The sequence below is a fragment of the Lynx rufus genome, unplaced genomic scaffold (genome assembly GCF_022079265.1).
Source record: "Lynx rufus isolate CCGP_SWC_20201006 ecotype Redwood Valley unplaced genomic scaffold, mLynRuf1.p SCAF_11, whole genome shotgun sequence".
NCBI classification, from domain to species: Eukaryota; Metazoa; Chordata; class Mammalia; order Carnivora; family Felidae; genus Lynx; species Lynx rufus.
The window spans coordinates 62,877,053-62,902,167 of NW_025814825.1; the positions used below are offsets into that span (position 1 = coordinate 62,877,053).

Here is a 25,115-nt window from a genome sequence, read left to right on the forward strand (position 1 = left end):
CAGACCTACTGAGTCAGAAAACCTCAGGGGTAGGGCCCAGTAATCTGTGTTTTCACAAGCCCTCCAGGTGACTTTTTACACCAAACTCCACACCCGAAAAACAAATGATCCAGGGAAGATATGGGCAGAAAACACGAATAGACGCTTCTCTAAAGAAGACATCCAGATGGCCAACAGGCACATGAAAAGATGTTCAACGTCGCTCTTCATCAGGGAAATACAAATCAAAACCACACTCAGATACCACCTCATGCCGGTCAGAGTGGCTAAAATGAACACATCAGGAGACTATAGATGCTGGAGAGGATGTGGAGAAACGGGAACCCTCTTGCACTGTTGGTGGCAATGCCAACTGGTGCAGCCGCTCTGGAAAACAGTGTGGAGGTTCCTCAAAAAATTAAAAATGATCTACCTTCTGACCCAGCAATAGCACTGCTAGGAATCTACCCAAGGGATACAGGAGTGCTGACGCATAGGGGCACAGGTACCCCAACGTTTATAGCAGCACTTTCAACAATAGCCAAATTATGGAAAGAGCCTAAATGTCCATCAACTGATAAATGGATAAAGAAGCTGTGGTTTATATATACAATGGAATACTACTTGGCAATGAGAAAGAAGGAAATCTGGCCATTTGTAGCAACGTGGAGGGACCTGGAGGGTATTATGCTAAGTGAAATAAGTCAGGCAGAGAAAGACAGATATCATGTTTTCACTCCTATGTGGATCTTGAGAAACTTAACAGAAGACCATGGAGGAAGGTGGGGGGGGGGATCATTACAGAGAGGGAGGGAGGCAAACCACAAGAGACTCTTAAATACATAGAACAAACTGAGGGTGGATGGGGGTTGGGGGGGAGAGGGGAAAATGGGTGATGGGCATTGAGGAGGGCACTTGGATGTTGTGAGGAATGTGGATGTTGTGATCATTGAGGATGAGCGCTGGGTGTTGTATGTAAGCCAATATGACAATAAATTTTATTAAAAGATAAAAATTAAAAAATAAAAATTAAAAAAATTGGGGTGAAACTCACATCATGTAAAATTCTCCATTTAAAAGTATACAGTGTAGCAGCTTTTAGTACATTCATAATGTTGTGCAGCCCTCACCACAATGGAATTCCAGAACATTCTCCTTACCCCCCCCCCAAATGAACCCCATACCCATTAATTAAGTGGTCACTTCTCGTTCCCTCCTCCTTGCAGGACCTGTCAGCCACTCATCTGCTTTCTGTCTCTTTGGAGTTGCCTGTTCTGGGCATTTCATATAAATGCAGTCATACATTACGTGACCTCTTAGGTCTGGCTTTTTTCACTTAGCATGATGTTTCCAAGGGTCATCTGTGTTCTGACACTACCAAAATTAAGGTTTGGGAACAACTGACCTAGATTTAAAACTCAGATGTTGTAAAGATAATATAGGGAAAAACCCACACCTACTCATGTTGAAAAATAAGAAACACAATCTAGGTGCCTCATTGGTCACCTGTCATGCACTGTTTTAAATTAGAAACAGTTCTGTTTGGGGCACCCGTGTGGCTCAGTTGGTTGAGCATCCAGCTCTTGATTCCGGCTCAGGTCATGATCCCAGGGTTGTGGGATCGGGTCCCATGTCAGCCTCCATGCTGAGCACAGAGCCTGCTTGAGATTCTCTCTCCCTCTGCCCCTCCCCCACTCTTGTATGTACTCTAATAAAAGACATTAAAAAAAGAGAAATGGTTCTGTTTTACACTGTGGTTCCATTTTCTAAGAAAAGCCCTACGTATAGCATTTTGAAAACGTGGTTAGGCATGTGCTAAAAATTCCATGAGTATCTGTCTTTAAAAAAACAAATTAAGTTTACTTATTTATTTTGAGAGAGACACAGCCAGTGCAAGTGGGGGAGGGACAGAGAGAGAAAGGGAGAGAGAGAGAATCCCAAGCAGGCTCCGAGCTGCCAGTGCAGAGCCCGACGTGGGGCTGGAACTCACAAAACCATGAGATCACCATGTCAGCCGAAACCGAGAGTCGGAAGCTTAACTGACTGAGCCACCCAGGCACCCCTTTATTTTTTTAAGTAGGTTTCATGCCCAGTGCAGGGCTTGAACTCATGACCTGGAGATCAGGACCCAGGCTGAGATCAAGAGTTGGATGCCTAACCGACTGAGCCACCCAGGTGGCCCTATCTGTCTCTAAGAGCCAAACTCAAATCACGAATAAATTTTCAAATACCTATCAGTGTTATCCCAGAATGACCAACTACTCGTCACGTTATATGCGAATTAAGGTGCCACGGAAGTTTCTGGTTGTGAAAAGTGAGGTTTCCGTCCTGAAGCAGGTTCCTTCCTCTTGCTTCAAACTCCAGTGTATGGGATTCTGCCTTCCTTTGGTCTATGCTGTTTCTGTCTCATTTTACGGCTGTATTCCCCGGAAGACTGATGGAAAGAACACTAACTGGGCCATACAGTTGCCCACGACATCAAAGATCTTCTGCAGCCCAGGGTCGGTAGCTTTAAAAGACAAGCCTCTGTTTCTCCCATAGCTTTCAGGAAGCTCACCACAACATGCATTTTAATACATCTTGTACATTATCCCAAAAATGCCAGGCCAGCAGCTAATTGAACTGACATATAGCAATGATAGACGGGGGCAAAGCAATAAAACAGGAGAATTAGACGAGAAGCCCTTCTGCAAGATACCTCCCCTCCGCACAAGCACGCTTCCAAGTGATTGTACGTAGGACCCAGAAAAGAAATCGCTGCTTCCCACTCACGGGCAGATGCCACACCAGGGTGACGGGTCCTGCCCAGATGTGACCTCTTCCGTTACATTTCTGCCTTTGCCTCTAATATTTAACAACCAAGGATGCTTGGGGACAAATTTACCAGGCAGAATGCAAGGTCAGAAATAAAACGTGGATGAAACGGACAGCTGGGCGATTCTGGAAAAAACCAAAACACAAAACCCCCTTTTCCAAAGAGGAACGCTGCTCACGGTAAATGCAGCCACGGCTTAATATTTTAGCCGTCACAAAGCTGCCAAGTAAAACATTATTAGGGGTTACTTTTACATTGACAAATCTGTAGTCAGAAAATTCTTTGCTTGCAGAAGTCTATTGTGAGATTCAGTGCTATATTCTTGGGGTGAACCACACTAAGCCAATTTATCAGCCTTGACAGTAGAAGTCGGGAGTTATCTGCCTTGCAAAAGCTCTCTGGGTATTATCTGGGGACAAAGGCCTTTCTTGTGGGAAAGGAGGCAGCCAGGGAAAGCAGGTGTAACCAGGCTGGATTCACGGGGACCACAGGTCACCACGCACCGGGTTTCCTGAGACGCTGTTGCCTCATTAATAAATGTGTGCCGGGTTCCCAGCTCCGCACTCTGGGGGTGACATCAGTCTGTGGTGCTGCCTGCAGGAATGACACTGAAGTGACCTGGGAAAAAGCAGGGGGAAATGGCCTGGGCAGCCGCTGAGAACACCATGGAGCGGACACATCGGTGTGACAGAAAACAGCCAACGTCGCAGGAAACCAGGATGGATGGGAAGCCATCCAGATTTCTCTGTTTAAATCGATTGGAAAAGAAAAAAACCCCAACGAACAACAAACAGGAGGCTCGCTTCTCCCACAGCTGATAAATGATTAAGGCATAGCTGGTTTTGGAAAATATGCTGTCGACTTTCTGCTTCCCACCGATTTCTCTTTGCAGGTGACAGATTCCACAGGCCGGCGGGGTGGGGGGGCGGTGGGCTCTTTACCTGGGCGCGTTGCACAGAGCAGGTGGAGAAGAATCGAACAGGGAAGCTGGAATCTGAGCACTCCGTCTATCAAAACTAAAGCCAAGATTTAAAACTAAGCCTCAGTGGTCACATCTACAGATCGGGGTGACAACAACGGCCTCACACTCCACGGGTCAGGATCAGTGAGCTTGTAACAAAAATGGGGAAGTCGCGAGTTAACATCAAAGCATCGTGGGATGCTCGTTGCCAGTATTCCCAGAAACAAGCTGTGTATTTCTAAGAGTTGTGCCTTAGTGCCTTGAAATTACTGACTGTCAGTGCCTCGTACATTCGAGGACTTAGAAGCATTGTCCACAGGGTGCAGAATTCATCATCGATTGTGGCCCGAACGTAGCAATCGTTAAACTGTAAAACCACAAGTACACGGAAGCTGGAGAGGAAAACGATTCAGGAGGCCCGGGAGGATCAGGCAGTTAAGTACGAGGCCTCGTTTTGATACATGCATGGTGTGAAAGGAGCAGAAAGATGCACGTCAGGAATGCAAGGGCGGGGGCTCCTGTAGCTCAACCAGAACTTAGGAGCGTAAACAACTAAGTAACACAAACAAAAAAGGCATCTGGACGACTCTTACCTGCCACGCGGTCATGGTTGTGATCAGTTCCTGGAAGCTTGTTCCAAGTCTCTCCCAAAGCGCACATCCCGTGAGCACATCCTACGTACCTGTCTAACCTTGGACTCCACAGCCGAGGCCAGGCCCCGAGCTCGGGGTGGAAGAGGACCCCAAACAGAGCCGACCTGGCCTCGGTTCTCTGAGAACGCGATCGAATGGCTCATTCTCCCCATGAATTCCACAACAAGCCCGATGACCTTCTTTCAAAAACAACGCCTTGGGGCACCTGGGTGGCTCAGTCGGTTAGGCCTCCGACTTCAGCTCAGGTCATGATCTCACGGTTCGTGAGTTCAAGCCCCGTGTCGGGCTCTGTGCTGACAGCTCAGAGCCTGGAGCCTGTTTCAGATTCTGTGTCTCCCTCTCTCTCTCTCTCTGACCCTCCCCCATTCATGCTCTGGCTCTCTCTGCCTCAAAAATAAACGTTAAAGAAAAAAATTATAAAAAAAAACCCAAAAACCAACAACAACGCCTCAAATTCACCCAGTTCAGAGCCGATGTTCTGTGTTCCTAGTCCCTCCAGGAGCACAAACCTCACACGATCACTTCTCTTACCTCCTTGAGCATGAGGCCCATTTACGGCGAGAGAGGATGCCCGAGGTCACCTTGGGGATGGACTTTACTCGGTCAAGTTTCCAAGCCCAAATCCTAGGGCCATCTTTAAACAAACCTTTAGGTTTTCCACAGTTATGCCCAGGAATGAAAACTTTCAATCACTACGCGAATTTAGGGGTGGGGAGGAGGGGGTGCTGTTGGGACCGGCCTGGTCCCCAGCAGCCTGGCAGGACGGAGGAACAGCTCAAGGAGGCCCATTTCAGGGGCTTGGGCTCCATTTTGCCTTGCATGTCGGCGATAATGAGCATAATTATTCACAGCGGTTACCACTGGTCGGTGAGTCCCTGCTGTGGGCCGGGCGCTTGGTGGGCACTCTCACTCACCCAGCCCTCCCCCCCCCCCCCGTGGGTCAGAAGACATCATCTCTATTGTGCAGATGAGGAAACTGAGGCTCAGAGAGGTTTGGTACCACGTCATAGTCGTCTCACGTGTGGAAACACTGCTCTCTGACCTGAAGTCCCACGTTCAGTGCAACCACGGTGCCTCCACGACAGTCACGAGGCCTTGAGAAGCGGCTTCCGGGAGGCACCCCCTGGGGAAGGGCCGCAGGGCAGTCTCAGGCTTGACCCGAGTCAAGGACGGGTGGCTGGAGTCAGGTGGAGGCCGAAGCCAAACCGGCCACACGGCAGGCACGTTACTCCAAGGAGACCCTCCCGGCCCCTCCCCGAACATCTCCGGTGAGACGGGAATCAAAGGCCAGGTCTGGGGATTTATCCAGCACCTGAGGTCAAGCACGGGCCAGAAGGCACCCACCTGGGGGAGATTGTGAGCCTGTTGGGGCCCCAACAAGCTGAGGGCGGAAGACTCCTCGGGGCGGTCGGGGGGTGGGGGGGACCGAAGGAAGCCTGAGTCTGCATTCTGCCCACCCGCGCGTGCACGGGGCGTGACACCAGGAGCACTGGCTCGCGCAGCGGAGCAGGACCCGGGGCGACCGAAAGGAGTTCCTCCCGTCAACTCCGGGAACGGAAGGCGACCCGGCCTTGGGCCCCAGCGCTGACCCAGCGGGCCCACCAGATGGGCTCCAGAAGGCAAAGGAAAGAGCCAGGCCAGGCCCAACTTGATCAAAACCGTCCTTAGTAGGGCAGGTCCAGCGTTAACAGCAAACACCTGGGATTCAGAAGGACGCCATCTGCCGCCCATTATAATTCATGTTGTTACATGTGAACTTTGACCTCTGCTCCTCCTCCCTGGAAACCAATTAAAGCCCAAATGTAATTTCCCCGAATTCTCAATAAAGAAAGATGCCCGCTGAGCTCTGGTCAGTTGAGGGGTGCGCGGGAGGTCTCTGGACCTTACCAGAGGCGAGACCTTTCGCTCCTGTGCGCAGGCAGCTGTTTCCTCCTGAACCCAGTCCTGGAGGGCCCCGGGGAGCGAGGGCGGGGGGCCCCGGCCCATCAGGGGCCGGGTCTTGGCGGAGCTTCTCAGCTTCCTTACGAAAAAAGGCCTCTGGCTCTGAGTGGGGCTCGCCAGGGACCGGGCTCTGGCGGAGGCAGACAGATCCAGAGGTCAATGAGGGACAGGGTGCGCGTCCAAGATAACTCTGTTCTTTCCCCCCACCCTAGCAGACAGACCTGCGAAGATGATGCCAGTTGTTTCTGCTGACTCTGAGTCTGTAACAGGGAAGACACGTTTCATCAAATGTGATAGAGGAAGGCGGTCACGGCCAGCCACCTCCAAGCCACCCAACCAGGGCTGAAGTTTGTACGAGCCCTGGTCTCGCCTCGCCGGGCTCCTTGACAGGGGAGTCGCCCTCAGGGCAAGCCAGAACTCAAGAAGGGTGAAGGACTGGCCCGTGGCCCCACCCCCACCCCCGTGATTGGGAACCAAAGTCCCCTCCGCTCAGAGACACCCGGGGAGGTGTGAAGGAAGGGGCCAAGAACCGGAAGCTGTGGGCTGACATCTAGAGTCTGGTCCTGACCCGCTATGGGGCCACTAGGCTCCTCAAACTTCAGTTTTTTTTCATCTGTAAAATGGAGGCGATTGTATTTGCCCTTTCCTCTCAGGCACAATCAAATGAGAAGGAGATATGAAAGTTCTTTGCAGACTGGAGAGTGGCCCATAAAGTCTACAAGGCATTACTCTTACTACTACTTTCATTCATTCATTCATTCATTCATTCATTCATTCATTCATATTTTGAGAGAAAGAGAGAGAGATAACAAGCCACGGAGAGGGGCAGAGAGAGAGAGAGAGAGAGGACCCCAAGCAGCCTCTGCATAGTCAGTGCAGGGCTGAACGTGGGGCTCGAACTCATGAACTGTGACATCATGACTTGAGCCGAAACCAAGAGTTGGACTCTTAACTGACTGAGCCACCTTATCATGGAAGGCGTCCCTTACCACTACTTGTAGATTTTATATTTTTGTCCCGTCTCCTCTCACTTCTGCTAAATTAAGCAAAGGCTTTCAGGGGAGACGCTTCAGAAAGGACCCCACTGTTTGAAAGCAAATTGCTCTGGTCACTCTGATCTCCATGGAGCATGTACGAGAAAAGCAATGGACCCAGCCACCGATTTGCCACCCATTTCCCTGGGGGTTCTCAGCTCTCATTCTTTTTTATTTTTATTTTTCATTTTGTTTTTGCTTTTCTATTTATTATATCGTATCTATTCTTGAAGCTATTATAAATCCACTGTAGAATGATGTGGGATATACAACAAATGAAAACGGCAGTGCTGCGAAGGCTGGTTAGTGTAAGAGACCACAGGCTCAGCCTTCACCCCGGAGGTTTAGCCGTTACACGGAAGGTGGAAAGATGGCCTCACTCTGCATACATCTGATTGTGCTGCAACCACTATCCATCCATCCATCCGTCAGTCCACCCGCCGTTCTCCCTTCCCTCCCTCCCTCCTTTCCTTCCTTCCTTCCCATCCTTCTTCCCCTCCCTCCCTTCCTTCCATCATTCCATCCATCCATCAGTCCACCCATCCTTCCTTCCTTCCTTCCTTCCTTCCTTCCTTCCCATCTTTCTTCCCCTCCCTCCCTTCCTTCCATCATTCCATCCATCCATCAGTCCACCCATTCTTCCTTCCTTCCTTCCTTCCTTCCTTCCTTCCTTCCTTCCTTCCCATCCTTCTTCCCCTCCCTCCCTTCCTTCCATCATTCCATCCATCCATCCATCCGTCAGTCCACCCACTGTTCTCCCTTCCTTCCCTCCCTCCTTTTCCTTCCTTCCTTCCCATCCTTCTTTCCCTCCCTCCCTTCCATCATTCCATCCATCCATCCGTCCACCCACCATTCTTTCTTCCTTCTTTCCTTCCTTCCCATCCCTCTTCCCCTCCCTTCCTTCCTTCCATCATTCCATCCATCCATCCATCCATCAGTCCACCTTCCTTCCTTCCTTCCTTCCTTCCTTCCTTCCTTCCTTCCAATCCATCCACCCACCCACACGCCCATCTATCATTCCACTCACCATTATCCATTCATCTACTGACCCATCCTTCTATCCATCCATGCTTTGATTCAAGAAGTATTTACTGCACTTCACTATGTGCCAGGCACTGTTTTAGGTGCTGGGGATGAGGATTTAGTAAGAACAAAACAAAATTTCTGACCTGGTGGAGCTTGAAGTGGGTCCTGATGGATATTGCTGGGTGGCAGAGAGGCCCAAAATTTACCCTTGACCTCATGTCGTGGCCTCCGTGCCATACGCCCGGGGCAGAGGAGGAAGCCACGTGTGTGTGTGTGTGTGTGTGTGTGTGTGGTGTGTGGGAGGGGGGAGGGAAGCACTGGCAGAATTTCAGCTGTAATGTTTTCGCACATGTTCTACCACAAATAAAATGCTGGATTAACGAGCAATGACAGGAAATAATTCTCTGCTGTTGTAATATAAGTTGAAGGAAGTTTGTAGAACTAAACGCTTTAAAACTGGGGCAGTTTTCCTGCCTCCCAGAAGTCGTGCAGGGACACTGCTCTCTACTGAGAAGGCTTCAGGCCACAGACGAAACCCAAACACGGCTGTGGCCACCACGTCCATGCGGCAAACACACCGGTAGGACTGAACTGCACAGCTCCCGCACTTGTCCTCAGCCTCGATGCGTGGAGCCCAGCTGTGCGGAGCTCCCTCGAAGCCTGCAGCTGGGAGGAAGCCCAGCACTCTTCTCTGACCACCACCTCAGGATAGACGCCCTTCTCCTCTTCCTGAGGCTTAGCTGCTGCAAAGCAGTGGCATTTTGATTTGAGGTAAGTAACAGGAAAGTGGAAAGGCAGGGGCTTGGGACCTGGGGACTCAGCCTTCTGTCCTGGGGCTTCCAGTTGGGTTGTTTTGAAAATGTAGGCAGTACATTTAACTTTCTGAGCCTCAGCTTTCTTATCCTTAGAATGGGCATTTTAAAGATATGTGCGATACCCGACAAATGACACCCAGGTGACTGATGAACGAGGACGGTGGAATCCAATCCTTGAGGGTCAAAGTCAAGTTCTCCCATGTGCATTTCCCCCGAATGGGATATTTAAGGAGCAGTGGCCATGCTGACCCATCTCCCCAGTTTGACCTCTCTGTTTTGTGCCCATCTTAAGAGAGGAGGGTGATTCTACTGGGCTCTTGGGCAGGGACTCTGAGTATTCCAACTCGGCATGAGTTGCAGACAAACGTCTGTATTTTACAGTGAGCAACACCCAATTACACAGAGAGGAACAAGAACGTTCTCCATAGTGATGCGCCCTCTTGAACTCTTTTCGAGAATCTCTCCTGCCAGTTCATTTCCCTCTTATGATAATGTCGGGATGCAGCCAACTAAATTACTCTGGCTGGGTAATTAAACTGGTTCTGGGCGGTAGTGTTTTAATGTTACTAGAGTTCTTCATTTTGTCGCTGTTCCCCCTTTGTCCTCTCCTTGAATAAAAATGTCCATGTATCCCCCTATACTTTGAAGAATGACATGAAGCTTTTCCCAAACTTTTCATTGAGAAAACAATAATCACCTTCAAATGAAGAGACAATATGGGGAAATGATTTACCACAGTCCCCTTCTTACAAAATCCCCTTCTGATAAATGTGTTTCATGATCTCAGTTCCTCAGCGTTCGGGGGCGGGGGTGAGTTTTAATTACACGGATCCTGCACTATTCTTCAAGAAAGCAAGTTCTACATAGAGTAGAGACTTCCCAAATACAGCCAATTTCTATCAGTTCCCACCACATCCCCAATTCTGAGGAATCTTTCACTGAGCAGTTCATTTTAGTTCCTTGAAACACATTTTCAGAGAGAAGTCTCCTCAAACAGAAATCCAGTTTCCCAGCAATGTGAGCTAGAAATCCCCCGGGGGGAGTCCTCCTGACCTCATTCGGTTCTTTAGGGTTCAGACTGGATTGTATCCCAGAATGTGTTCCCTGCCCACCATCCCTTCCAACTTTTTTTTAAAGAATGTTTATTTTTGAGAGAGACAGAGAGAGAGACAGAGAGAGAGACAGAGAGAGAGAGAGAGAGAGAGCAAGTGAACATGAGCATGGGAGAGAGGGAGACACAGAATCTGAAGCAGGCTCCAGGCTCTGAGCTGTCAGCATAGAGCCTGACGCGGGGCTTGAATTCATGAACCGCGAGATCATGACCTGAGCCAAAGTCGGATGCTCAACCGACTGAGCCACCCAGGCGCCCCAGTCCCTTCCAACTTCTGCTCCCAGTTCACAATGGATTAGTGTTGTTGGTGGTGGTGTTCTGAAAGTGTGACATGGTCTTATAGTTATGTTTAGACATGCCTCCTTATTTTGTACAGGCATACGCTTCTAGAAGAGGTGCCACGAAACCCAGGACCTTATAAATAGATCAGATCAGGCGCCTCTGCGGTGAGCCTTACGGCACCAAAAACGTCCCCCGTCAGAGTCCTGAGGCTCTGTTATGTAATCAGCAGTCTACTTGCCTGTCACGAGTTCTTAGAAGTCAAGGTTCCTTCTGGGTCTGTGCCCCTACTCTGCTCCCTAGGACCTGGCAGGCACACAGGGGCACAGTAAATCCCAGTTGAGTAAACGAGTGGCTTCACTATGCTTGGTTGCCTCACCCCATTTCCTGGCAGCGGGCTTGTCCTGAGTCAGAGTCACGGGGGGAGGCCGAACCTGGGCGGGGGCCATCCAGATGTGCTACACGTCCAGACAGCTGTGTCGCGAGCAGGTATGCAACGAACGTTTCCTGAATCGAATTAAATGGAACTGAAGGAGCCAATTATACAAACTTTTGAGGACACAGAACGGCAGCGCTTTGTGCTTAAACGCGGTTATCTGATCCAGTTGTGGACGTTATTCCTGAACGTCCAACCTCAGCTTAATGTAAATCATTTACACCGCTGGAGAGCAAGGGGTCATGCTCATTTGAGTTTCTTAGCCTGCAGTCTCCTGGGTGCACACCCTGGGGCTCTCCACTCTCTGCTGGCAGCGGGGGAGCACATCCTTTGCTTCGGAGCCATTTGCCAGTCTGGATTCAACAAAACCCAAAGAGCCCCAAACCTCACCCTTAGCATCAGCACGACAACTCTGCAGTAATTCCTTTTGGATACCCACCCACGGAGTGTGAAAGGGCTCTTCCGTGGCTCTTTGAAGTTGAGTCCTCAAAGGATGCTTGGTGTAAGGAAAGCAAAACGACATCCTAGAGAGAACAGCATTTTGTACATCACGTATGCAAAGCTGGGAGGCGAGAGTGTGGGGCGCGCAGCCTGGGGTGCTGATGTAAGACGCTTCTCATTGAATCCCTCATGCCTATTAACTACAGCAAAATACACCAGACTTTACACCCTGTCGCGCTTACTTAGGTTTTCCAAGAAGCATGTCCTGCCTTTATAAAAATAGACACAAACCGCTTAATTTGGCAAGCCATAATAGCTTGAATGCTAGTGATCTTAAAAGTGAAGAAATCTCGGGCTGCCTGGGTATCTCAGTCAGCTGAGCGTCTGACTCTTGATTTCATTTTGGTTCATGATCTCCCGGTTCGCGGGATCGAGCCCCACGTCAGGCTCCGTGCTGACAGCGCAGAGCCTGCTTGGGATTCTCTCTTTCCCACTCCTTCTGCCCTCCCCCTGCACTCTCTCTCTCAAAATAAATAAATAACCTTAAAAAAAGAAGCGAAGAAATCTTAAAAGGGAAGTCAGATCATAGTTTTGCTTTGCCTAAAACCCTCCAACGACTTCTCATTGCCGTGGAGACAAAACCACGTCCCTGTCTGGTGGACTGGGCTTTGCTCGCTCGGCCGCCCCCCACCCCCTTCGTCTCCAGCAGGCACCAGCTCCCCAGGCCTCCAGGCCCCACCCCCATCCGGATCCAGCCCCAGGAGCCCCTGGCCTCCGGTCCCCTCCACCCAACTGCACGACCTCCCCCCTCCATCCCTCTCTTCCTTTTGCTTTTTGCTTAACTGTCACCTCCAAGAGAGCTTTGCCCCAAGCCCCCTAATAAAAGGGGGGGCCCCTAGCCCATGCGTTTCCTTTCCACCCTCTTCCTGTGTGTCCTTCAAAGCGCTCCTTTTAACTTGTGGTTTTTAATTTATTGTTTTTCAAGTCTGTCTTGCCCAAGAGAGTGCAAGCTCCAGGAGGCAAGAAGGGGGTCTGTCCCGTTCAAGGTTGTCACCCTGACATCTGAGCATCAGGGCGTGTGATATCCCACAGGAGCTGGGTCGGTATGAGCCTCAGACTCAGCTACATTCCCGCCATGAGAGGCTCTCTGACTCCAACTCTTTTTAACAGAAAACTTCCTGCAAAAAATAAAGGAAGCTCTGAGAGTAGGTCTTGAATGCCAATACTGCTTTGGTTTTTTTTTTTTTTTTTTTTTTTTTTGGTCCACTCTGGGAAGTGACGTTTACAACGACGCTAAGTAATCTTTTCCAAAAGCGTTCAAACTCTTCACATTTTTCTTCCTCCCATAAATGTGGCATGCTTTGTCCTCAAACCCTTTCAGACCAAATGCTCCACGGAGCTCATTAATGGATGGACTCAATTGAGTTTAAACTCCCACACGAATCCTCAGAGACTGCTTTTGCCAAAGAGTAATTTCCAAGGCAGGTCTTCATGTTAACTATCCACAGACATAAAACACATGCTCGCACACACGGCCGACCTTGCAGTAATTAATGGTACAACCTGTACGGAACCCCCCCTCCAACTAGCCTGTAAGATGTGCCCCAAGTCGTAACACCCCGTTGTAGCAGGACTGCATGCCAGCGTAGTTTTCCCAGGGCTTTGGGTCCCATTTGTCAATGACGGCAGGCGGCGAATGTTTCGGAGTTGGGATTCTGGAATGCCTCGATAAGGAATAAACACGGTACATCAAGGGTTGTGCTTTTCCCCTCGAAAACATCCGCGATACTTGGTTCTTTGTGATTCGGGAAGATCTGAGTATCATTAAAGCAGTCACCGATTCGTCTCTATTCGAGGCTCACCTTCGAGGCTACGACTCGAATAACATTTTTTAACGTTTGCTGCCGGTGCCTGAATCAGTGGTGCAGAGGAAGTCAGGAGGAGGGCTGGCGTTTGGATGTGGGCCGGTTGACAACAAGCCATTCACAGAGAAACCGTGGGCGAGTTGCTGAGGGACCTTTAGTGGGAACGAAAGTGCTTTCCAGCAGCTGAGCACAAGGCTTCTGGAAGAGGCCCTCAACGTCTCAATGGTTCCAACACCCCTGTGAGCTAAACAATAATAGCAATACTACCACCGTGTATTTGTGGAGTGATTTACAATTTACAAAGACACGTGATCTCATTTAATCCACTCCGCTGCTCTCGAGGGGCCCCTGTGAGGTAAGAGAATGACCACGTTGAGATAATACTGCAGATTAAAAGCAGCCTGGAAGGTCTCCGATGGGTGATGGATGGCTGAGGGTTGCCTGGGCGGCTTGACCTCCCCCTCACTGTGGACTTTTGTGATTAATTCACCCACTTGCTTTAGGAAGTTTCTTTCCATCTGAGAAAATTAAAAACACCACTCTCTGGACAGGAATGTGGGATCATAAATGAGAACCAAATAGAAGAGATTTACACAAAAGCACAAGCTCAGCAAAAGAGAAAACTGAGAAATTGCTAATAAGATATAAATCAAGTAAAAGCTATTAGCAAACCCCTGGTAAGGGGGGAAAAACCCTTTGAAATAATTTGCTGAGCTCTTAACAATAGCATTTCTACCTATGAATTTCGAGTATCTCCAGGGTCATTTGGCTCCTATCCTTTAACACCGCCATGAAGACTTTCTCAGTTGAAGGGCTTTACACAAACTTATAGGGAGTATCCGAAAGTAGGTCTTGCTGTTTGTGCCTCCGGAATCATATAATTTTTAGAGCCGTAGGGTTTCCCTCCTCTGTGTGTTCCCCATGACAATAGGCCCAGGGGTCAAAAATATTTGTTGACTATGTGAACAAGTAAGTGGAAGGATGGGTGGAGGTATGGATGAGATGATGAAAAGATGGAGAGATGGATGAATATGGATGCATGGATGGATGGATGGATGGAAGGAAGGAAGGAAGGAAGGAAGGAAAAAGACTAGCTCACTCATTTTCCTGATGAAGAATGGGAAGACAGAGGGGTTACCCATTTGCCTGTATTACCCAGAACAATTGGTATCAGAACAGGGGCTACTCGGTCTCTTCAATCTCAGTCCAGGGTTCCCAGTCTAGATTTTCCTCTCTTCCGTCTGCCAAGTTTATCAAGAATTGTAAAACATACACAATATTAGTCACTGGAAACCGCTTGTGGGGGGAATAGAGGCTAATGTTTGGTGCCTATTTGATCATCAGGGAAATTAAGGAAACAGAATTTTCTGTAGCCACTTGGAGTTCATCAGGAATGAGAAAGCCTGAAGACCACTCAGTTGTATGTTAACTTCCTACCAGCTTCCTTGTCTGAGATTCACGCAGCAAGCTGGCCAGTGATGCTGGGGTCTGTCTGGCCAGTATTCCACAGGAAAAAGGAGATACCTACAGGCCCCTGGCCCAACCTCACATCCTAAGAAGGAATTCTTTGCCCCAAATGCCCAGCAGATAGTTATCTTGCCTCTGCCTGGACTGTTTACATGACAAGAGTCCTACACACTTTCTCAGAGAAGCCTGCGTCCCTCTTGGGGAGCTCCCTTGTTAGTATCTAGGGTTTTGCAATATTTCATTTCCTGTTGCTGTTGGCCTAAGGTACTAGCACTTTGGGCTCAGGTTCTTGGCTTCTGTTATCACAGACTCAGAGCAAGTTCCTCTACAAGGTCTTGGTGACTCCCTTGAATCATGCTGAAGACAGAACCAGAGGCAAAAAGCATGCATCCCCGAAGGCTCTGTGCTAATGGCGGTGAAGAGAAGCAGTAACTTGCTAATAAGGTGACAAGGAGATGCCTCACGAACACTTCTCACGCAGGGACGATGTGCAGCGCCGCCCAGTCTTTGTTTTTGGGGGGAATGTGATGCCCTAGGAGCCAGCTGAGGAGCCCCCCAAAGCTGCTGCTTGCCAAGGCATAACTGCATTTTGTAACAACCCATCCCTCTCCTGGGGCCTTATGACTCTGGCAGGTGTCCCCCCCCTCACGCCAGGCCTGGCCCCCTGCCAGTAGGTCTTCAGAGAGGCCAGTCTTTGGACTGTAAGTCCGGACTGGCTTCCCATGGTAGTGCGGCCTTCAGCAAGCCCAGAGAGCGAGCTTCACCAGGAAAGTGCCGTGAAGACAAGCGCTGGGAAGGTCTCATTCAGGTATAAAAAAAGGAGATGGTAACAAGTGAGTGCGTGTTCTCTTTTCCTAATGAAAATCTCCCCACATCAGCACAGCACTCGGGTTTGGGATGGGCTCGTGGAGGCTTGGGGATCTAATCAGAACCTGTACTCAATCACTCCACGTGATGTCTCTTTCCACCTCATTTGAATGGTACCTTAGTGAAACTATCTTCCTTTTTTCCTGGGTGAACCAAGTCTAGAGTTTCTGAAAGGCATTCCATGAGGAAGAAAGATGTAATTTACTGAAAGGGAGCAGTCACGTCATTGAAACCTCTCGGATCCAATAAGGTGGATGCATCAGATATAGGGACGCTGGTACCTGTCCCCCCCCCCCCCCCCGCCCCCGTGCTATCGATGTATTTCAGAGACGTCATTGGGCCAACCCTGAGGGAAGAAACACTCCCCCACTAGCACGTTCTGAAGGACGTGTGACCCATCTAACCTTGACCCCTTTGCCCAGCGAGTTTCCAGGCCCTAGGATGGCTGGGGCACTGGAGCTATGGGCTCAAATAGAAAACATGTGCTCAGATTGTAGGATAATGTCTCAATTTCTAAACAAAGACAGTGTCTACCCCTCCCCCACCCCCGCCACTTCTCAGAGAAGTCCATCCTTATGCCATGTGGCATTGCCATCTGGTTGCCTATGACCTTCTCAGAGGAGTGCAGTTCACTCTTGCTACTTAGGAAGGGACTTCTTTCTGGAAGTTTCCATGGGTGCTCTTGCCAGGAAACCAGGGAGATTTTCGCTCAGCAATTTCCCAATATGCACTTCCACGTCAGGCCCAGCTCTACAAGTAGAGAAATGTCGGTACTTGCCCGGTTGAAGGGTTCATGATACAGCCTCCTTTGTCAGCAGCCACACTGCAGCCACAGCCTCTTTCCAGAGTGTCATGGTTCATCCCGAAATTGTGGCCCAGCTCATGTGCCAGGGTCACAGCTGCGCCAAGGGGGCTGTCTGAATGGTCCTCAAAGCAAACACAAGAACACAATGTATAGTTCACATCTCCTTGGCCTTTTCCCCAGCCCCTGTCTACTTCTCTCCCCTGCCATTGACCACTTGACCGAATTATGTCAACACTTGACCGAATCCAATCCCCTAAAAGGAACAAATATAGAGCCCCATTATTTAGTTCAAACTTAAAAAACGATCTGACCTATTTTATTAAGCCAGTTTGGGGTCTCTTCTGCAGAGGAATGCCTACATCACGGATACACTTAGGACTCCTTATGTCTTTATGTGAAATACTCAAGGCAATCATCTCCATTCTGTTCCCCACAGTCTCTTATAAAACACCTTTCTTTCTTTTTAAAGTTTATGTATCCATTTTGAGGGGGGGGGCTGGAGGAGGGGCCAAAAGGGAGGGAGAGAGAAAATCCCAAGCAGACTCCGCACTGTCAACACAAGCTCCAACTCCGGGCTCGATCCCACGAACCGTGAGATCATGACCCGAGCTGAAGGTGGATGCTTAAGTGACTGAGCCACCCAGGCGCCCCTATACTTTGTGACATTCTAAATAAGACCTGAGCAGGTATTACTGAGCACACCCCTCCTGTCTACTTGGTAGAGAAGGATACTTGAGGGGCGCCTGGGTGGTTCAGGTGGTTAAGGGTCCGACTTCAGCTCGGGTCATGATCTCGCAGTTTGTGAGTTCGAGCCCCACGTCTGGCCCTGCACTGTCTGCGAGGAGCCTGCTTGGGATTCTTTTTCTCTCCCTCTCTCTCTGCCCCTCCCATACACTCTGTCTCTCTCAAAATAAATTAACTTAAAAAATTAAAAAAAAAAAAGAAGGATACTTGGAAAATTCACAAGAATTCACACAAAAAAAGCTAACCACATTGAATAACCTGAAGATTCACTGAATTAGATGGTAGACCAGTTATGCCTCTTTCTTGCTGGTCTCTTGCAGACTTTGGAAATGGACCGAAGCAGCCTTATTCTCTCACTCTTGCTTCCGGGGGTTCGTTCTACCCTTTGATGGGTTTTGGAAGGTGGTCTCTCCGTCTAGCAAGCATTGTATGCCCACCCCTATCTTAACGGAGTACGTGGTTGGCTTGGCTAAACAGATACTGGAAATTATTGTTACTTACAGTATCATTACTAAATTATTCAACGCTAATTATTAAAATATCGTTCCTTAACTTGAACACACGAAAACTGTTCATTACTAAATGTGATTTGCAGAAATTGGGCCCATCGGTGGTGTTTCTGAAAAGGGCTGCACATCGCAGAGCAAAGAAGGTCCCTTATTCAAATACTGCTTTGTGCCTCCCAGGAAAGAGATAAGGGGTTTTCCAAGAAACTGCCAGGAAACAGTGACACCGAGCTTTGGAGAAAGCATCATTCCTGACACAGATAACCTTTGCGGGGCCCCCTGTAAAGGCGTGCTCCTAAAAGATTATTATAGGTTCTTGCTTATAGCTGTAGCTGCCCCTTTTCAGCCCTGAGTCTAAGACGAGAGCAGCACATCACGGAACCAAGTCAAATTCTTAGAATGGATGAAATTCCTAATAAATTACTTTGTTTAGATTTTACAGTTTCCTGTTGTAGGAAGCTTCACAAGTATGTTTCAGGAAATCAATTCTCAAGAATAACACAGGTTGGCAAAGGGAAAGTCATCAACCTAGGAATGTGGAGGGCCACATTTCACATGCTCTGGCACAAAATTCAAGGAATTCGTCCTTTAAAAACGATTATTTGATTCTTTTGTATCACCAAATGGCCTGTGTTTGTTTTCAATTGCCAAATTGTTTTACACTGTCTCACGGATAGGTGATTATGAACAGAATTGTCTCTCAAGGGACCCTGACAAACAGTTTAGGTTTGTAATAAGAAAAAAAAAACTTTTTAAATTAATTATTTTTAAAATATATTTTAAAATATTTTTTCAAGTTTATTTATTTTGAAAGAGAGAGAGAAAGAGTGAGCAGGGAAGGGGCAGAGACAGAGGGAGAGAGAATCCCAAGCAGGCTCCGCACCGTCAGCACAGAGCCCGATGCAGGGCTCGATCCCATGAACCGTGAGATCATGACCTGAGCCAAAATTCAGAGTCAGACGCTTAACTGACTGAACCAACCAGGCGCCCCACCTACCTCTTTATTTACGGCATCATCCCCAAACCTAGATTGTTTTAGTTCAGTTAGATACAAAGGCATGGCTTTAAGTTACTGAATTAATGATTTGCTCTATCTTAAAAAGATAGCGAAACAGTAGTGGAACTCATCTTTTCAATTTGATAGGGATTCTTGCTTCTTCGCTACCTGATTTCCTTCCTCTTAGATTTGTGAGTCCTTGAAGCAGGCATAGTCACATGGAACACCCATGAACTTAATTCCAGAGACATAATAGGAGAATGTGAGTCTAGAAGTTTCAGGTCTGGCCAAAACATTGAGCTCATTTATCTCAGGAATTTTATAGGATTAAAGGGGCTGTGGCCTTCCGTCCCACTTGACGCCTCTCTCCTAAGTGGGGCAGACAAAGGATGTGTCTAAGGATGACCTTCACCGCTGCCATGTAGGTCAAACATATTTCCTGTTGATGAACTTTGATCTTGACCTGATTGCCACTGCCGTCCACATATTTGCTTATATCTGCCACGTTCATTTTCATCCATTTGAAAAAAAAAAAAACCAGGCTTTTCTGTATGCTTTTTAAAGGAGGAATCTTGATCAAGCGCTTGTATGGAAACAGAATAAGGGATACAAACCGAAGAAAGCCACTTAAATATGATCAGAATGGTTATAAAAATGTTTAAACACCCCAAACGGCAGAGTCTGCTATGCTTATGAGGAATTCAGTTTCAGCTCTAAAAAATATTTATGCCCATTTTAAGTGGCAAAGTCAGGAGCAACTGACCATGGAGCCATGAAACAGAAAATTATTCCCTCTTAAAATTTTACAGGCTCCTCTGTAAAAATATAGTCAGGATCTGACTTGAAATTAACCTGGCACCAACAAAAAGCAATCTTTCCAGGGACTTCCACGGTGGAGAGCACACACAGGGCTTGTAAGTTCAAAGAAAACCAGAGGGTAGCTTGTACAAGCCAGAAATCCAGAGTGACCACGCTTTTCCCAAAGGCCTCTCCGGCTTATATGTTCAGTGCGTGTTTATAGGAATTAGCAACACTTATCAGAGAAGAGACAACATTTGTTATGTATGTTCGCTAAGAAGATTAGGTCGGGCAGTACGGAAGGAAAATAAGAGTCAGCAGAACATTACTCCTTCTGCTCCTTAATACAATGGAGTATTCAGAAAGGTTCTGTTTGGAAAAAGAGTGTGGAGGAAACCATGGTTTCTTAGAAGGGCAAGGTTCTGTTCGTTCAACGGGGATGTCAGACTGGTCTCCGAGAATACGCCCTGGCTGAGGGCTGGTGCAAAGGGGCCGCTATATTTTCGGAAGAGGGACAGCACCAGCATGAGGTGAAACCTTTTCTCTAAGTAACGGATGGAGTGGAACAGGAGTCCCCTGTTGGGTAGCATATCAAAGCTCTTTCCCTCTTAAATTCGTAAGAAACAAGCCCCAAATATTCTTCCTGTTTTGCTCCCTTGTATAAACGTATAGAGCCCACATATGACAAAAATATCCTTACAAATCAATAAACCTAAGTATCTGCCTTCCAAGATTAATGTTATTATAAAGACAAATTGGACACTGGCTAGGAGGTGGGTCAAGCATGTGCAGTGGTAAACAGTTAAAAACCTCAGACTTTTGGCTGTTGGGCCTTGGACACAGAACCATCAGAAAACTATTCTGGTAGTAATGTTTGGTGAGACCACAGTCTGTCTAAGAAACCGAATGAGGAGGGCAACCCCGTGTCCTGGCTCATCCCAATGCCGGGAGGCATCCTGGACTGAAATGCTTGGACCAAGACCCCAGCTGAAACTTCTGCTCCAAAAAAGGGGCAGACGGGCTTCCACTGAGTTATTTTTACACACTCACCTCACTTGTGTGTGACTTGGTGTTTTTTTGTTTTTGTTTTTTTTTAATTTTTTTTTAACATTTATTTATTTTTGAGACAGAGAGAGACAGAGCACGAACAGGGGAGGGTCAGAGAGAGGGAGACACAGAATCTGAAACAGGCTCCAGGCTCTGAGCTGTCAGCACAGAGCCCGACGTGGGGCTCGAACTCACAGCCCTCACGGACCGCGAGATCATGACCTGAGCCGAAGTTGGCCGCTTAACCGACTGAGCCACCCAGGCGCCCCTTGACTTGGTGTTTTTAATAAAGAGTCCCTGAAACATTATGGGGTATGGAAGATCATCAACGGAGCTAGAAAATAAGGCGGAATTACATCTAAAAGCCATTTAAGAAAAAGGCCTCATTTTACCGAGTCTGATAAAAGCGGGCTGTCCCGAGACAGCGAGGGAAGTGTCTGGAGCACCAACGTCAGCTCCCTGGTGCCCTTGACTTACCATGACGATTCCTCCGGACTGCTCTGCTGTGCACATGCTCATGATGGGTGCCATGCCAATGGTGGTCCCTTGGAAATAAACCCCACTAGGAAACAGACAAAAAGCCATTCTTAAATTAATACGGGATGAAGTCATTTCCTAACGTTTGAGATTCTGTTGGACATTCCTGCGTCCCAGTAAGAGTCAGAGCAAGAAGAGGTACCCAAATGAAAACAGCCACATGAGGGGGTGTTTGCAGGTGATTTGGAGCCTCGGTTCCTTTAAAATTGACTTCGCATCGTGGTCTCATACTCCTTTCAGATTTCTGTTTGCGAGGCTCGGCCAACGACCAGCTGTGACCTTTGTTCTTACAAGTCGTATCCTGCCTATTCCCCGTGGACTGGAAGGAGCTGCTCCTTTTTTTTGTTGTTGTTGTTTTTAATGTTTACTTATTTATTTTTGAGACAGAGAGAGAGAGAGAGAGAAACCCAAGCAGGCTCTGCACAGTCAGCACAGAGCCCGACATAGGGCTTGACCACAAACCATGAGATCGTGACCTGAGCTGAAACCAAGAGTCAGACACTGAACCGACAGGGCCATCCAGGCGCCCCAGGAGCTACTCCTTTTGAACAATGCCTGCTAATGAAGCGCTGAGGCCATCACAGAGAATCACTGGTAACTAAATGAAATGCATGTGGTGGTTCACTAGACTTCCTGATGTAGCTGAAGTTTGCTTTCCTGTGTGACGTTACAATTAGGCCAGAAACCCGAACTCTTTAAAGTGTGATGCTAACGTAGTTGGCAAAAGGGGAATCAGCAGAGAAATGACTGCTCCTCTGGAGTCAATGTAGAATAAGCAGCCACAAAGCCTTACTACACCAGAAGAAGTTTCCAGGAGGGGACGTTATGGCTCAGGTACCGGCTTTCCCCCCCTGTGGATTCTTAACCTGATCAATGAGTCCAATGACATCAAGGCTTGTTTCATGCAAGCGTTGTTCATTCGACCCTCTTGCATTACAAATTAAACATTGTTTGTATTTGTCAGGGGTGCCTGCGTGGCTCAGTCAGTGAAGTGTCCAAGGTCATTCCCATCTGTTAGAGAGAAATGGCATTGTGGGGCACCTGGGTGGCTCAGCCGGTTAAGCGTCCGACTTTGGCTCAGGTCGTGATCTTGAGGTTTGTGGGTTCAAGCCCCGTGTTGGGCTCTGTGCTGACAGCTCAGAGCCTAGAGCCTGCTTGGGATTCTGGGTCTCTCCCTCTGTCCCTCCGCCACTCACACTCTGTCTCTCAAAAATAAGTAAACATTAAAAAATTAAAAAAAAACCCACATTGTTTGTATTTGTTGAATCTTCTTTAAGGGAATCTCTTTTAAATCTTTAAATGACTTACTCATGTTATCTTGGCCATGTACATATGTAGGTATACACATACTGTTTGAAAAGTTAGTTATTTTGACAGCATTCAACTGGACAAAAGGGAGTAAGTGTATATAAAACCTCATCTGTGTATGTATGCATGTATCTATCCATCCATCTGTCCATCCGTCCGTCCTATCATACTCATATGTACAGCGGTTGGGGTTACAGGTTTTGTATTTACATCCACATAGACCATTTTAACAGATACCATTATATATGCGTATAAATAATAAGGTTATATAAGAGGCTAATTTATTTCCAGATGTTCAAGTTGGACAGACTCCGTTTGGGGAAAAAAATCAAAACAAAATACTCTGACTCAGAATATCTAAAATGTACTTTTAGTAGTTCAGGATTAATCAATGCATAAAATATGAGGCGACCACAAATATCCAAGGCGGGAAAAAAAAAACAAACAACCCTGTGAAAATGGCCAAAGTAAATTATCAGGGAATGCCAACAGCCTCGGTTTGTATGCAGGCATTTTCTAAAGCGAGGATGGGGTAAGAATGGTTTTTAGCTTTCTGTAAGTTTTTAAGAAACTAGATACAATTTGCCTAAGACAAGTGTCTCTGACCCTGAAGCTTTCAATTCAGGGAAGTGAGCTACATGAGAACGTAAGAATAAGGTTTAAGGGTCTTAATAAAAAGTTTGTCACTTTGGGAAAAACCCACTCCTTACTAATTCAGTTTATGATTACACTTTTTTCCCTTTAAATATAAAGGTGTCCGAATATCTTCCCAATATATTATGTTACATTATAGCTGTGTTTTCCCTCATTTTATTATCTCCGTGACACTTAGCGCTCTCTGCAATTTCCTTGTTCGTTGTCACCTTCTCCCAACGGACTGGGGACTCCTGAGAGCAGGGAGCCTTCCAGTACTGGTCACCGTTATGTTCAAAGCACCTCAAGGGTGCTGGCTTCCTGATGGATGCTCAGTCCACAGCGATCGAAAGAATGCAGACCACTGGGGTCCTCTGATCTAGAAAACCAGAGTCCTAGAGAAACAGGAGGAGGAATGAACATTTCCTCTCTCCAGGCATCTGGCAATAATCATCCTAATACATCGTCCTCACATCTTGCATAAACATTTTTCAGTAATAATGAAAGAAAATGAGCTTTTTTTTTTTTTTTAATCGCCTACTCGGGACAATTTTATATCAAGACAAAGACTAGAGAAATTTGCATAGAGGAAAACATCCAGGTGATGGAAAAAGAACGTAAGACGTCTCTTGGAGGGATAGGTTTCCTAGGGGGTTCAAAGGGAGACGTTCCCAACAGACCCACAGTTTGGTCAGGATGGCATGTGCCCCGCTGCTGTGGGCTGGGAAACACCCTTGTACAAGCCAGTGAGCTCTGTAGAGAGGCGTGCAGCTTCAGCGACTGCCAGGACAGGGGGTCGCTGAGGTCACGCGTTCTTCGAGCAAAGAACAGACCACGAACACCCTACCTGATAAGCTGGGCGTTGTCATGTGATTTTCGAGGTAGAAGCTTCATCTTTCTCCAGTCCAGGAATTCGTGGAGGCTTGTGAACGGGTCCTGACTAATCGAGCATTTGTCGATGTCATTCCATACCTCGACGCCCACCAGCACTATCCGAATGTTCAGTGGTCTGTAAAACTGACCGAGACAGGCATCCTCTGGGGATCACATTCATAAGAACTTCAAACGAAGACTAGTACATATTTGCATGTTGTGAACCTCACTGACCCGGGTGAGAAAAATCCCTCTCTGCTCCCTTGTTCCTGTGGCGTTAGAATTTAAGAAATATTTGCAGTGTCTGATACAAAGTGATGTGTTAACTGGGTTTCCAATGTGGTTGGCCAGTTAGATGCCAAAGTTAATAGGCTTTTTGACGTCTGCCCTTATTGGTATGGAAGCACACGTTCCACACAGTTCACTGGTGATTTAAAATGTGCATATAGATGTGTTACTATTGCTAACATAGTCACATTATGCCTAAAGACAGCCAGTTAATAACTATGGCAAGAAAAACAATGAGGGAATTAGGCTTTTTCAGACACTGCCAAGGACAATAATTTGCTCCTTTTAAGCAAAACGTTCTACCTACGAGTTGCTGAAAATGAATCTGTATTAATTTTTCAGCAAAGACTCAGACTTGGCTGACACGATCACATTCTGTCACTTGTAACCAACCTAGAAGGTTCTAATCAAATGAACAAATCAAGATCTTTCGGAATAATAAAGGGATAAGCAGAACCCTTCTTCCGGAACTTCGTTGACCATTCTCCTCACAGCCAGAAGCTAGCTCACCAGAGGTGTCACAGGAAAGATCTTCTAAAGTAAGTCCCTCATTTACAGCCTTGTGATAGAAAGTCTCAGGTACCCTGCCCAAGGCAAGTATTGTCATTGCTATTCTGTCTCCCGTCTGTACACATCCCTGACTTCAACCTACAGCCCTCCCTCCACAAGCAGATCATCCTGGGTCAGAGGTAGGACGAGCAATTCTTCTAATGGCTAAGGGATAGTTTTATCCAGGGCGAGATGAGTGGTCAGGGCAGAGGGAAGAACTCCGTGTTGCCCCCAACTACTTTCCTGCCCCCTAAGTGCGTTATGCTAAGAAGGTGGCTCTGTGCCCAGGACCCGGGGGTTGAGGACACAGGATCACCTGGCTGGCTGTAAAATCTTCCAA

The 25,115-nt window shown here is 47.6% G+C and overlaps 1 protein-coding gene across 1 annotated transcript in view; it reads right to left on the bottom strand.

The window, feature by feature from the left end:
• ADAM12 (ADAM metallopeptidase domain 12) overlaps positions 1 to 25,115 on the bottom strand; it is a 302,117-nt gene that overhangs the window by 63,880 nt on the left and 213,122 nt on the right. Inside the window, exons 9-11 of the mRNA XM_047072487.1 lie at positions 23,913 to 24,082; positions 21,065 to 21,149; positions 16,469 to 16,617 (exon numbers count right to left, since the gene is read on the bottom strand). Coding sequence (XP_046928443.1) covers positions 16,469 to 16,617; positions 21,065 to 21,149; positions 23,913 to 24,082 — 404 coding nt within the window. The remainder of the gene's footprint in view (positions 1 to 16,468; positions 16,618 to 21,064; positions 21,150 to 23,912; positions 24,083 to 25,115) is intronic.